The following is a 14,553-nucleotide window of genomic DNA, read 5'->3' as shown; positions in this document are numbered from 1 at the left end:
TGGAAATATTCAAATGGGATCCTGTTTCTTGCTCCAAGTCCCGTTGCTTTCCTGCCTACACTGTCTGCCTGCTTCTGCACACTAAGACATCATCTGCACCCGGTTCATTGCCCAGAACTCGGCCCAGATTCACTGGAGGAAGAGTTGAGGAAGATGAGAAGAGTCTTCTTGCCTGCTGTCCAGAAGGTAAAGAAAAACAAAAGCAAAGAAAAACAAAAGGACTTTGGCAGAAAATGAAATATTCCATAAGTACAAGTAACAATAGATTGCACATTTTTCAAAAGCAGAGCCATTTTTCCAGAATTAAAGGGGGGAAATACTGGAACCCAGAGGTATCATTAGCACTGCTCAGATATGGCCAGACATGTTTCCACATTGCCAGGGCTCCCAGCACTTCTGTGAATTTCCTTTTACACTCCTTTGATAGGACCCTCCCATAGTAACTTCAATGAAACACCTCAAGAATTTTTATTGTTTGTAGACTTCAGCTCTCATTAGGCTGTTCTCCTATTTCAGAGGAAAATGTCAAGTTTCCTTTAAGCTTGCCATTTATCAGCTCCTCTCCTTTTTCTGTAGGATGACTATTCCATTAAATACGTGGTCCTCAGCCTGAGACAAAATGGATGATGTGTCTGTTTGAAATAGGATTGTTTACTTTGTCAATGCTCCTGGGATCAATTTCATTTTTTTCCCCACCATCTCCTATGGAGAACATCTTGCCAAGTGCAGTATTCATCTCCCTGAATGAGCTATCGAGATCCATTTTTTTTTTTTGAGAGAGAAATCATGCTGCAACCCAAACTGGTCAGAATCTCCCACAATTTCAGGACCGTGCACGGGTACGAATAATACAGAACTTTATCTGGCACAATTTCAGTATTTCTTTCACAGTTTCTCAAGAAAATAGATGCCGTGAAAGAGAAAATTATACGCTTGTAGTTTTAACACCAGAAATAGAAAGCGGCGCACGTTCTCCCTCGCTGGGTGCTCAGACGTGTCTGAACACACTCTCAAAGGCACAAAATACAGGAGCAACACTGCAACGTCCCCGTTGCACTGAATCCACCCCGAGCAGCTTCACCAGCGAGACAACTCACAGGCGAGATCCGCTAATAAGCTGCTGGCAAATGAGATCTTAATTGTAGATTTATTTAATTCAGAGACAAGCGCTCATGTTGTATTAAGAGCAGCCTATTAACATTCATGCGTGAGCATTCACTAAGTGTGAATAGATACAATTCAGCGCAAAACCGCATTTCTAAGCGCTGGAAGAGTAATCACCTAAACCATCACCCTGCTCTGAGCGGGAGGGGTCGGCCACCAGGGAATGAAACGCCGTTCCAGGCATTGTGTCGGGTTCTCGTACTCAAGCATGTCTCACTATCAATCATTTCCGAAGCAACAGCGCCGAGACTTCCCAAAGCTCCCGTTATTGTCTTGTACACTCCCCAGCATTCAAACCAAATAGGAAGTGCAAAAAAATCGTCAGCAGAATTTTGAGACAAAAAATTTAAAAGCTACATCTGTTGGAGGATACTATGTTCTGCCTGACACCCCTGCACGATGCTGATGACAAGTCTAGGTTAATCACACAGATGATGAATTGATTCTTACGTCAACTCCTTTAAAAACAACAACGTTACAGGTGTAGCAGCCGGGGGCTGATGTATTCCTGCTGGCACCTGCACTTCTTGGGATGAGCCACTAGACAAAGGAGCACGCCGGCATTTTGAAGGATGCGACCATGACAGCATCAAAATATACCTTAGTTACCAACTTTCATTATTTGCCCCTCACAAGATTCACTTACAGGTTCAGTCTCTGGGACAGTGTGTATTGGGAAAAACACCCCTCAATGACCAGTGAGCCACCGGGAACGGACAAAGTGCTCACCGACCGCTCTCCATCCACTCCCGCGTACGCCCTCCCTACCCACACCACGGCTGTGCTGCCCTCTACTCCTGGCACCTTCTCCAGCACCCACTGCCCTTCCTCTCCCATTCAACCCAATTCCTTTTTACTATGCCCTACCAATGCTCCTCTTTTGGAAGCCTGGTCTCATTTTATGGCTACTGCCAACTCTTTGAGGCCAGAAAGGTCTTTCTGACACGGGGGGGAAAAAAATAATAAAAAAATCACTGCATCTGTTCTGAAAGGCTTTTGTTTTGGGATTTACTTCGCCCCCATTTAAATTGAATCCCTTTATTCCTCTCTCCAAAGGCAGCATGGTGTACAGTGCTAACAACCCCTCGGAACAATCGGCCCCAGAGCTCACGGTGTATAAATCAGGGTGGACACACCATCCAGCAGAATAGACGCCTCCTCCCCGAGCGCTGCCCTTCATTCACACAGAGGATGGAGCATGAGCCGCTCCATTTGCAAACACCCTGGGCTCCTTATCGATTAGAAGCAGGAGCGCGTTTCACCGCCGGAGCGCATTCCCAGTTTTGATCTCCGCAGGAACACACTGCCCTGCACCAAGCCCGGACCCTGCGCACACACCCGGCCAGGCTGAGCCCCCTCCGGGCGGCCGAGGGACCCCCGACACCCGGAGCCCCAGCGGGGCCGGGGACAGCACCCGACACGGAGCACACCCGGGGATGGGCACAGGGACACCGGGAACCACCGGGAACCACCGACCCCGCGTCCCCCCAGCGCCCCCATACCCGCATCCTCCTCGTCGAAGCTGTTCATGCAGGGGAAGTAGATGGCGAGGGCCTCGAAGGATGCGGAGAGGCTGAGGCGGCTCTGCGAGCGCTCCATGAAGAGCCCCTGTCCGGGGGCGCCGCCGGGGGTCTCGCCCGCGGCCGCGGGCGGCTTGGCGAGCTTGGCCGCCCCATTCTTCACTCGGAGCACGGCCCGCGGCGTCTTGGCGGCGGCGGGGCCGCGCTGAGGCGGCGGGCGAGGCGAGGCGGGAGCGCGGAGCGGAGCGAGCACAGCCACCTGCTGCCCGCCGGCTCTGGGCGCCGCCGCCGCCCCCCGCCCGCCCCGGCAGCGCCGCCGCCAATGCTGAGGGAGGGGCGGGCCGGCCGCGCCCCCCGCCCGCCCCGGGGGAGCGGAACGAGCCTCCCCCGCCCGGAGCGCGGCCTGGGCGGGCCGAGGGGCTCCGATCGCTCTGCCCCGACCGCGGAAGGTCCGTCCCGTCCCTGTCACAGAGGCAGTGCCGGTGGAGGTTTGCCTGTCGGTTGATCTGAGACTGACTGTGAAGTAACCAGACGGAGCGTGGCCCTGGGTTGGATCTCACTCAATTCCTTATTTCTTGCTGTTTGTGTTCAGGGAATATTGAAGGCTGAAGCCCCGAAGAGCCAGGCACGGTATAAACACAGAGTGAAAGCCTTTCTCTTCCCCAAGTCCTCGCTGTCTAAGTAGCCAAGACAAAGAACAGAAGGCAGTACGATTTTTCTTACACAAGTTCAGGGTATGAAGCATGGGAGTTTAGCTTGGCTTGTCCAACACTGCATAAGGAAAGTCTCCCTTCGAGCTGGGAGCTGAATGCAGATTTCCTGCCTTAATCTCAAGACTACCTTCTCAAACAGCAATGAACAACCTTGAGGCTTTAAGGAGGTTTCTTGCAAAAGGGGGAAGATAAACGACACCAATAGGATTGAAGGCGCAGCCCCACAGACACCGATGCTGGGACAAGGATGGCTCCAGAGAGCAGAGCCTGCAGCAACAGGGAGGGGGATCCATCCCTCACATTCGTAAAGGGATATTTCAGTCACTGCCCATGTCAGAGGTCCCTCTGTCTCCAGCCAAATCACAACAGCTTTTAACTCCATGCATTAAACTTTCTCTCCTTTCCTCCACCCACATCCCCAAAGTCATTATCATCACCCACCAACTGAACAGTCATTTCCAAGGTACCTCTCAGACACCAAAAAAAAAAAAATCCTCCCCAAAATATAAAAGCCAGTGTTTGGATGTATACAAGCTCCCAGGGGGAAAGCATATAAACCAGGATGTTTTCCTTGGTGGGTTACATTAAATGGGAAGGCAGCTGCCTGTTGTGGCTCAGCATTAAGCCCATTCTGCAACACAGTGCAACAAAACCTGGGATGGGGTGACACAGGACGTGTTTTCCAACAGCAGGTTGGTCTTCTCAGCAAGGTTACTGTCCCCTCAGGGCACAAGAGGAAGATATTCCTCATGTGCTTGGTCTGTCCACCCATCATGAACACCAACTGCTATCCCACTGAACACATGAAGCCACAGACTTATTTGTGCTATCCCAAAAATGCAGATTACAGCCCAGCATCTCTGTAAGAAAAACTGTGGCTAAAACTACTATACATTGAGTGCTGCAGAACAAGAGCCTGAAGTGAAAAAGTGTTTTCCCTCTCTAGTGCTTGGGCCCAGCTACAGACAACCAGAAGACGAGCAGACTGGGCCTCCTGGGTCAGTCATTCCCAGTGCTCTGCTTAACCCCACTTGAGCTTTAGAGCTGTAATTGGCCCAGAGATCTTCAACTTTCAAATACTGCTTGTTTTTATTTTTATGCACAGTAAGCAACATAAGAATTATAGCCCATAATATTACCTGTAGTCTTCTCTCAAACAGTTAATAAATCAATACGTTAAAACTCTTCTAATCTACTAAAAAACCTACCAGAGCTGAATAATTTTTGTGGCTGCCAGTATCAGGAAGCAAGAGCTGGGAAAGGGTGCCAGGAACAACCTGGAATGACCCCATGCCATGGGAGGTAGAGCAAGGTGTGGGGGGAATGGGATCCAGTAAACACACCAACTGCAAGGCCATCCGTGAAAAGCCAAACAGCAGTTAAAGAGCACATCTAAAACAGACTCACCTACAGCACAGCCCAGGCAAAAAACTGAAGGCCCCTGGGGTTGGAGGTTTAATAGAGCTCCTGGCTGAAGGTGTGAATGCGAGCCCCAGATGAGGCTTGTTGGGGCAATTAAAGCCAATTAGTGCACTCCCGGCCCTGGCATCCAGAGTCTTCATTACCAGTGATGCATCCAGAATGGCAGAGGTCATATGAATATCATATGCCAAGCTGAGTTTGCAGGGCTTCCCAATAGAAAATATGGTATTTAATTCAAAATCTAATCAAAATTTACTCTGGAGTTAGTGAGTTATATGAATTACTTCATCAAAGCTAGGCCAGGCAGGCAGTAAAGCAGAAGGAACAGAATGAACTTATTACAGACAATGATGACTCCAGGTCTGAGTTTTGAAAGGCAGGGGAATCAGCGAGGAATGTATTACCATATGTTTAAGATGAGATTTCAATAGCACCAATCAAGGCATTAGCAACAGCTATAGGGACAAATCTAAGTGCATTAAAGCTGTTAAGTCAGCTCCTGTCTACCAGTCCTGCCAGCACATTTGATCAGAGGAGCAAGAGGCATCTGTGAATCAAAATCTGCTTCCAGGTTGCCAGGCACAGGATCTACCTAAAATTGCTGAGAGCTGCTTTCTTTTCATTTAAAGAATGCAAGGAAAAACTTAAATGGGGAATAGAAATTTAATCTCAACTTCATGCTGTGGTCATCTAAACGTCTCTTGTTTCCCTACATCTTGAAAGCACAGTGATGGCAGACACTGTGGGTTGGAGAGCAGATCTGTTCCCACAACGCTCTTCTCTGTCCTTTGTTTTCTTCACCAGCACACCAGGACTGGAGACCCTTCTGCTTTTAGTGCTTTGAGATCTACCTTTGAGGTGCTGAGGAAGACCATCATCACCCCCACATCACCTTTGTGCACCTTTCTCCGTGCTCATCCATATCCCAGCTTCCTCTCAGACACAGTGTGAACCCCTTGTACCTGCACAGCTCAGCACCACTTGGAGGTCACATCCTCTCAAGGCTCCTTTTGTGCAGTTTTTTCCAGGCTGTTTCCCACCTCCCTCTTTACCATACCTGTGGGATCAACCATGCTCAAGTCCTTCCTGCTCCTGTCTGCCACAGAGGGTCTTGGTCTGAGTGCTCTCAGCATCATCCCTTGCCTTTGGTGTCATCTGCCTCTCATTTGCCTGCTACATCTTGCTCCTCAGGGCAGGGACAGATCTGTGTCCTGCAAGGCTCTTTGATTATTGGTTGGGCCAAAACATCCTAAACTAAAAGCATCTGCCTTAAAGTGGGACAAAATGCATTGACAGCTGGAAATCAAAGGGACAGTTAAAGGCATAATGCCCTCCAGATGCCTGGAGGAAACTGTTTATTTTGGCTGCCTGTTTAAGGGAAATACGGATTTGCAGTGAAGCTGGAAATTGTTAGTCTGTAAGTGTTCTTCTTCACTGATCAACATGGACAGAAAGATCCTTGGGAGGGACTCAGAGAAGTGAAGATAAGCAAGGAGGAAGGTTCCTGTGATGTTGTAAATAAGCTGGGAGTGCAACTGGGAACAAATAAACTCAAAGATTTAGTACCTCCAGAGCAGCACGTCTGTGGCTGCTCTAGTGGAAGTGGTTAATTGATTGTTTCCCCAGTGAAGCAGGCTCTGACTGATTGAACCATGGAAAGCTCTCATAGATTTTTCCTGCTGGCTCTTTCTCTTCCACCTAGTCACGTAGCTTATATTTTTGCCTTCACTCTTAGGTGTCTGGTTCAGCCTAGGAAGTTAGCTTTTATATACTGAAGCAAGAGGATATGCTGCCCTCTCCCTCTCGTACTCCCTACAGTTCGGTGTGTTCCTGTTTGGAAATAAAACCAAACTACCTGATTTGTGTATCTTTCTCTTTCTGCTCTGTCTGCCCACTGCTTGCTCAAAACAGAGCCCACGTGCTGGGAGCTCAAATGCAGCGGGGAAACAAGCCCTGCTAGTGAGAACACATCTCGTGCATAAATCTGCTCAGGGTAAATCCAGCAAGGGTGAGGAGAGCTGAGCTCCTCCCTGTCTCATACGACCCCTTCCCTGAGTGAAGCCAGGCAGTTCATAGCTGGCAGTACACGATGTTCTCCAGCTCCCAAAAGCAAATGCAGACTTTATCATCCCTGTTCTCCGGGGCTCTAGTTGATTCCCTTACAAGTTCCTCTTGGCCATTCTGGGCAGGCTGGAGGGCAGGATGTAAGGTGCTGAGCATGGATACACAGAACCAGGGAATAAACACCACAGGAGGGCCATGGTCTTGTGGCATTGCATCAACATGGGGTGATGCTCAGAGACACTGGCTCACATGCCCAACCACACCAAGCACCACAGCTTCACTGGGCTTGGTTGCTGTACACTTACATAGCAATACACATTTTAACTTATTTAATATTTCTTGCTGTTTGTGTTCAGGGAATATTGAAGGCTGAAGCCCCGAAGAACCAGGCACAGTATAAACACAGAGTGAAAGCCTTTCTCTTCCCCAAGTCCTCGCTAAGTAGCCAAGACAAAGAACAGAAGGCAGTACAATTTTTCTTACACAAGTTCAGGGGATGAAGCATGGGAGTTTAGCTTGACTTGTCCAACACTGCATAAGGAAAGTCTCCCTTCGAGCTAGGAGCTGAATGCAGATTTCCTGCCTTAATCTCAAGACTACCTTCTGCTTTTCACTAATAATAGAAGCAATATTCTAACCTTAGAAAAATTAAATTTTAAGCCAGACAGACTTTTACAACATCCTGTGTTGGTTGGGATCCAGGAAAGCCAGGAGTGCTCTGAGCCCTGCATAGCCCAGCCACATCCATGCCCTGGAGCTATGCTGTGTGCAGTGTCAGGTCACAATGCTCTGCCTTTACTCAAACCTGAAACCCCATCTAGAAGCTGATATCCTGTTGTTTTAAGTCACATCTCTCCTACACCCTCTTTAGCTATCAAAACCAAGCCCACAAAGGTGCTAAAGGACTAGTGAGACAGAGCTGAGAGGATGAGTAATGAGATGCTGAGCTGTCAGCCCCGGTTCCCTTGCTAGCCTTACTTTTTCTCACATTTGTGTAGCCAGCATTTTCCCGAGTCCAGAGAACTCAAGGCTTCACAGCACATGCTGCACTCTGGCTTTACTGTTGGCATTACTAAAACTGGACAGGTTCAGCCCATATTCAGTGGCCTCCAGCCTCTGGGAGCAGGAGTGTGGGAATGGGCTGGGTACTGCCATGGGGTGTAACTCAGCAGACCATCTTCTGCTCCACTGTGTCCTCACAAATGTTGGGTTTGGGGCCAGGCTCTTTTTGTTTCAGCCAGCCAGGATGGGTAAATTGATGTTAAATCAGGCTGATTCGTTTCTGATGACTGAAATGTGAGCCCAGATTGATGAAGTGCAGGGTAGTGGTGATTTGCAGACCTGTTGTCTGTTGCAATATTCAGTCACGAGAGAAAGGAAAGAGGAAGCACCTGCACCTAGAAAGTGCTGTTAAGAGCAAGTACTTGCTTACCCACTTCCCTGATTTATCATAAAACACACCAGATCCCCGGGGGCTGTGCTATTCCCCAGCTCTCCAGGCTGGGAAATGCTAGGCACAGCGAGGAAAAGCTTGAGAGATCTGGGAAAAAGAGAATGGAAGATCAAAAGCAAGAAGAAGGCCAAAAATGCTGAAGTGTGGGAGGCACAAAAGGAGCAGGAAAGGACTGGGGAGTTTAACCAGTCAAAAGAAGTTTTTCAGCCAGAGGCAAGTTTAAGAGAGCTGCAGAAATGGACTTGGGCACATCCTATGGCCTGGAGAAAAAAGAGACACAAAGTAGGAGCTCACGTACATGAACAGCCCATCTAGCTCCTCTGGAAGGATTCATAAGAGAAAAGCCCACCTGGAAACTCCATCAAGAGTCATGAGCATCACTGTATGAAAGCACCAGGTTGACAGGCCACCCATGACAGAGGGGTGCAGCTCAGGCAGGTGGGTGTGTGTCCTGCATGGGTGTGAAAACACACAGGCTGCTTTGGAAACCTGCACCACGGTTTCTTCATTCTACAAAACACTCAGTGCAGAAGGCATTTTGTGGCAAATATCCCAAGGGTTTGGGAGCAGGGTCCAGCAGATTGGCAGAATGAAAGGATGGAACTGTGCAGACAAACCACTCCTTTCAGTCTTTTCATTCATGCCCACTCATGGCGTTGGCATTGTCACAACAGAGGCAGTGCTGGGGATGACAGGTGGAATTTAGTGCGTTTGAATTTTAATCAACAATTATTGTTAAACACAATAATGCGTCAAGTGGTGGGTAATTTAGCTCCAATTCCAAAAATACAGACGCATCCACTCCAGCTCTAAATGTCCAATCTCTTTGCTCCAAACAGACTAGCATATAGAAATGTATGGATGATAACCAAGCAAAGTAATGATGGCTGGAGAATTAAGATGGCTCAGAACTATCCAGCCAAACTACATATTAATAGTATGGCAGCCATCCCAGGCCATGCTTAGAGAGACTCAAGCTTACTTCTCTCACTGACACTCAAAGGGCTGTGTCTTCATCTGATTCCCCTGTGCACTCACACAGACATATGTTTGTGTCTGTGAAAGGAGAGGAAATGTTTAAATTCTGTTGTAATGTCAATATTCAGTGCCGAGACCGGGAAGTTCTGCTACCTGTGTGACTGGAGCAGTTCCTGGAAGGAACACAGAAAATAGAATCAGAGACATCTCTTTCTGATATTCTGAGATTGATAATGTAAAGTTAGTTTTTTAGCTCATCTAGTTCCACCTCCCTGCCATGGGCAGGGACACCTTCCTCTAGACTCATCTCAGCATTCCTGCTCCCCTGCAGGAGTGGCCCATCAGGGCCAAAGTCAGTGGCTTTCAGACTAATGGCCCCTTTGCACACACACTCTGAGCCTGGGAGGCAACAGGTTTGTGAAATATCTCTTTTAAATGAGTCTGCTGAGTCTGTAATAAGAAGAGGACAGAAATAATCCTGTCTGTGGCTTCCCACAGATGGGCTTTAGCACTTGTAAAAATTGTAGCAAATGGATTTGCTCCGGCCTCGGATAGACACTGACAGATTGGTAGGAGGAGGTGATGTGGCTGCAGCACAACTGCAGCTTGGGGGGAGAAATCCCTGCAGGCCCTTGCAGGTACCTCAGTTGTGTTGCCATCCTGTGCCTGTGCCTGTGCTGAGGCTGGGCTCAGCCAAAAGGGCTTTTGTGTCCTGCAGTGCTGGGCAAGGCACTAGAAGCCAAAGGAGAAGGGGAAAAATGCTTTTTCTTCATCTCAAAAGTCAGCAACAGTTTGGCAAAACGTGTTTGTATGTTTATGGTGCTGCCACAAAAGCCACTTTCACCCTTTTTCTTGGTCTGCCTTGCCTTTTCCCTCCCTCCTTCCTGCAGGCTGCGATAACCATGTCCCAAAATGAAGGGAAGATTCACTTGTCTGCAGTTAGCAGAGGGGCTAAATTTGTTGTACATTATGCACATTCTTCACGATGCAGCATTTTTTGCTGAACTTGAGAGGAATAATGTTACATAAGAAGCCCCGAACAGATTGTCTAAGAACACTACACAAGACAAATAATTGGAAGCTGTGACTCAAACTGTGTAACTACAAACTGAAGGCAAGACCAGTTTTTTATCAACCAAGTGATAACACAAGTTTTATCATAATACCCTAAACGTTGCATCAACTTGAAAATAAACAGAGATCTCAATAACCTGCTGTAATTATCACCAGCAAACTCACATTTAGCTTCACAACTCCATTCTGTCTGCTGACATAACCAGTCCCCAAACCAAAAATAATGTGCTCTACCTTTCAAAATGCCTTATCTATATATGCTATCAAAAGACTGCTCCTTCAAGTGTTGTAACTCCTCTCTTAAATCTCTAAGTATAGAAAACTATAGGAGGAAATGAAGGGGATTCTGTACTGGGAAGAATGTGTATCTTCTGGAAGTTTAAAATTAAAGCAGCATATGATAAAATTCACTACAAGCATGTCTTGGAAATATATTTTTATATTGATTGGTTTAGTACTCTCAGAGTTATTATATTTCTTATCATCTGTCTATAAAGATATACTGGAAGTACCAGTGAAAATCCAGATAATGTTTTCATGTTTTTACAGACACTATATTTCACACCAAGTACTGGAATATATCACTGCATTTCTTATCTCACTAGTCTTGTTTTTATTCCCCTCTTCACATTTAATTTCAACTCTTTTTTTTTACATTTGCAGCCTCATGAAATCATTCACCTTTGTCAGTCTGTTTGAGGCCATGGTTGCCAGCATTCCCACTGCAATTCAGGCTGGGTTTCATGCTTTTTGCCAAGGAGAATTCTTCAAGTTCATCCAGATTGCTTTCAATCTTCAAAATATTAGGCCCACTCATTCAAATACTTAGTAAAAGTACTGTAAAACAGTTTACCATATTTTACTTTTGCTGCCAAAAAGCCTCCCTCACTTCAGAGTTCAGCTATTAAAGTGTTTATCATCATTGCCCGAAAACCTGCCCTTTTTCACTTTAATTCTTGTCATTAAAGGCTTGATCTCACAAAGGTTCTGTGCTCAGTTGCCTTGACTCCAGTGCAAAACATCTTCAGTTTGCCTCTGACAAAATGGAGTTGCAGCAGTGATTCAGGACTGCTGAGAAACTGCTTCAATAAAGCAGGACACTTGTCATATGAAAGGAAATATGGTTTGAATGCATCTCAGGGGTCAATAAATCTGCTGCTGGCTGGCTGGAGAGATAACTACCTTGTCTTACAAGGTCCAAGATTGCTTTTAGTTTGTTTCAATAAAATTGTGGGGGATGTAGAAATATGGTCAGGAGGCATTCACTGCTGATGATGGATCAGCACAGACTGTACCAGCTCCTCGTGGGATCCCTGAGGGACTGGGGGGACAGTGCAATCCCCAGCCTGGAGGTTCGGGTTTAGGGTTTTTTTTTTTTAATTTTGTAAACACCGTGTTAGTTTCTTTCACTCTTGTCTCTCTAAAATTCCCATCCCTAAAGCAAACAGGGATTTTGTTTATCCAGCAGCACCCGCCCAAGGTCTTAGTGCACTGATGACACACTCCTCAGCATTTGCACCAGCTCACTGGGGGAGTCCAGTGGGTCGAATCCGCTTCCATTTTTTCATGAACAAAGGGCCGAATTTAATTCGTATGTGTCGTGATCACAAGTTTCAGCTCTGGCAGAGATGTACCCCGGTGACACAGCCCCAGGAGATCTCCTGTTTCCCAGGGCAGTTGGGACTGTGCTCTGTTCCCAGCGCCACTGACTGCTCCACTTTTACCTGGAGCACAGATGTGCTCTGTCTCCAGCAGATGCATTGCTGCCCTGGGGCAGATCACTTATTGGAGCAGATGCTGATTCTTGCTTTTCACGGCAAACTACACGTGATGCTGCAGCCCTGGACAGACTCTGGAGGAGGTGCTCCCCCTGCACACACTTCCCCCATCCCCAGCTGATGGCTCTGCAGGCATCTGCCCAGCTGCCCTGTGCCAGGGGCTCTACTTCCTAACAAAGGCACTTTCCATAATGCCAGAGAGTGTTAGAGTGGCCTACACATGCAAGTGTTTGAAGGAAATGTGAAATACTGACATATGAAGAGGCATTTGGGTAACTGAAGACCAGGCTTAAGGCCAGAACCTTGAATTCCCTGCAACCTCTCCTACAGTGGGTTTTGCAGCAGAAACCTGTGCACCCTGTGAGCTGTACCCCAGATCCAGGGGGTTTGCTCCCATCACAGGGTGCTGCAGCACTCAGCCCTGCTGTCCCCACCTCGCTGGGATGGGATCCTGGCACGGGCAGTGTGGGAGCTCTCCTGTCCCCAGGTGCCTGCCCTGGGTGTTATGTGCATTGATCCAGTGGAAGAACCTGCCCAGTTCTTCCTCAAGCAGGAGACACAGGCAGGGATTGTCTGAACACCTCTAAGGCATCTGCTCTTGTCACATCTTGGGTTCTCTTTGTCCCTCTCCAGTGCACAACTTTATCCTGGAGGGTGGTCCTTGATGGGAGGAGGAGCAGCTCCTCACTGATGGCGGGGTTTCCCTGGTTTTGCCTGGTTTACCCATGTTTTAGTTATCCCTGGGTCACCTCCCTGCTCTTCCCTGTCCACTCACAAGGAGCCAGAGAAGAGCACTGCTGTACCAGCACTGCCCCGCTGGGATGCCTGAGGGGCACTGCTCCTCTTGGCTGCCAGAGAAAAATCTGGAAACAGGATCCATCTCCAAGAGACTTTGATTTTTTTAATTTGCTTTCTGCTTGATTTAGCTATTTTCTGAAACAATCTCAGCAGTGAAAGCCTTTTCAGAATAGAGCAGGAAGATTTTCTTTCTTCTGAAAACGCTGAAACAAGATGTTTTGATTCTGCCAGATTTTTTGTTTGTTTGTTTCATTTCAAAACAAAATTCCAGTGAAACGCAGTCAGTTTTGTGAAGCACTTTGATTTTGATGGGCCCGTGTCTCTGCTGGCTTAAATATTTTTCCGGCTATCTGCATTTGGGAGAAGCGGGAGGGAAGGCAGAGCAGATGTCACACCATGCTTTGCAGAGCTGGAGATCTGGCACCCATCCGACAAACAGCCTCAGGAAGAGTGGGAACATGGTGTGGGTGCAGCTGGGGCTCGGCAAGGGACAAGCTGAGGAAGAGGGAGAGTCATGGAAACCTTTCTGATGACAGGGCCACGTAAACCACTGATGGCCTGGCTCTGGTGCCAACCTCTGCTCCTGATTTCCGAGGGACCTCAAGCAAATGTCTGTGGCTCTGTCATCTGTAAAGGAGGCAATAACAGAGTGACCCCTTGGGCCACTGTGTCTACTGAGGATTTAGGCTTTTTAGGGCTGCAACACCCTTTTTAGGGCTGCAAACCCCCTCTAAGATCACTGAGCCCAACCTTTAACCCAGCACTGCCAACCCCACCCCTGAACCACATCCCCAAGTGCCACATCTGCATGTTTTTTGCATCCTTCCAGGGATGGCGACTCAACATAACTTTTGTGTTGTTATTTTGAACACCACAGCCCTCATCTAGGCTGTGGGCTCTTTACTGTGTGCAAAGCAAGCAAGAGCAGTAATTCCCTGGACCTGTGAATTTTTGTTAAGACAGGCAGTGGCAGAAGAATTTAAATGCACATCCCAGCATTCTGTCGACACAAAAAGAAATCCAGGCTTTGCAAAGTCAAAGAGAAGCAATTTTGCCCTCCTGGGAGCTACAAAATAGGTTGGGATGCCAAAAATAACCTGTTACTAGTTATAGATGCTCCAGCTCTTTTACCGAGACATGAAAACTTGAGCTGGGTTTAATACAAGACACTTGTTTAGTGTCACTGTGACCTTCTGCAGATTTCCCACCCCAGCTTTAACCAAGTTACAAACAAATCCACCCTGTCACTTCATTGCTTTATTCTTGCACGAAGCTCCCTCGGTGAGATTTGACTCGTTTTTGTAATGCCTTCGTTTTCTTCATGAATGCATTTGCATGAAAACCTGGTCCCCAAATGGTTGGTCCAGGTTGTCAGGAAACAGAGAGGAGATCAGGTACCAGTTCTCAGAAGCACCCAAATGAAGTGGGAGCTCTCACGGGTGGTTTTGGGGCTTGGGGTTGCTGCCCCCATCGATTTAGGGTCAGAGACCCAGCTGGGTTGGGATGTTTAACAGTTTCACACCTGCATCGAGAGAGCAGCAAGTCACACCAGATTCTGAGAGAAAATATTTGGCCCTTCTAAGAGAGTT

The 14,553-nt window shown here is 47.7% G+C and overlaps 1 protein-coding gene and 1 long non-coding RNA gene across 2 annotated transcripts in view; one reads left to right on the top strand and one right to left on the bottom strand.

Moving 5' to 3' along the window:
- The window catches only part of RIMS4 (regulating synaptic membrane exocytosis 4), a 54,304-nt gene extending 51,472 nt beyond the window's left edge, over positions 1-2,832 (bottom strand). The window contains exon 1 of the mRNA XM_017822607.1: positions 2,667-2,832. Coding sequence (XP_017678096.1) covers positions 2,667-2,763 — 97 coding nt within the window. The 5' untranslated portion in view covers positions 2,764-2,832. The remainder of the gene's footprint in view (positions 1-2,666) is intronic.
- A 211-nt stretch (positions 2,833-3,043) lies between these two features.
- LOC108501081 lies at positions 3,044-3,922 on the top strand. Its single transcript, XR_001876125.1, has 2 exons — positions 3,044-3,133; positions 3,277-3,922. It is a non-coding gene; the product is annotated as an uncharacterized LOC108501081 (long non-coding RNA).
- Positions 3,923-14,553: the final 10,631 nt, after the last annotated feature.

This window comes from Lepidothrix coronata, unplaced genomic scaffold (genome assembly GCF_001604755.1).
Source record: "Lepidothrix coronata isolate B3197 unplaced genomic scaffold, Lepidothrix_coronata-1.0 Scaffold99, whole genome shotgun sequence".
NCBI lineage: Eukaryota > Metazoa > Chordata > Aves > Passeriformes > Pipridae > Lepidothrix > Lepidothrix coronata.
This window is presented reverse-complemented; position numbering and strand designations above follow the sequence as displayed.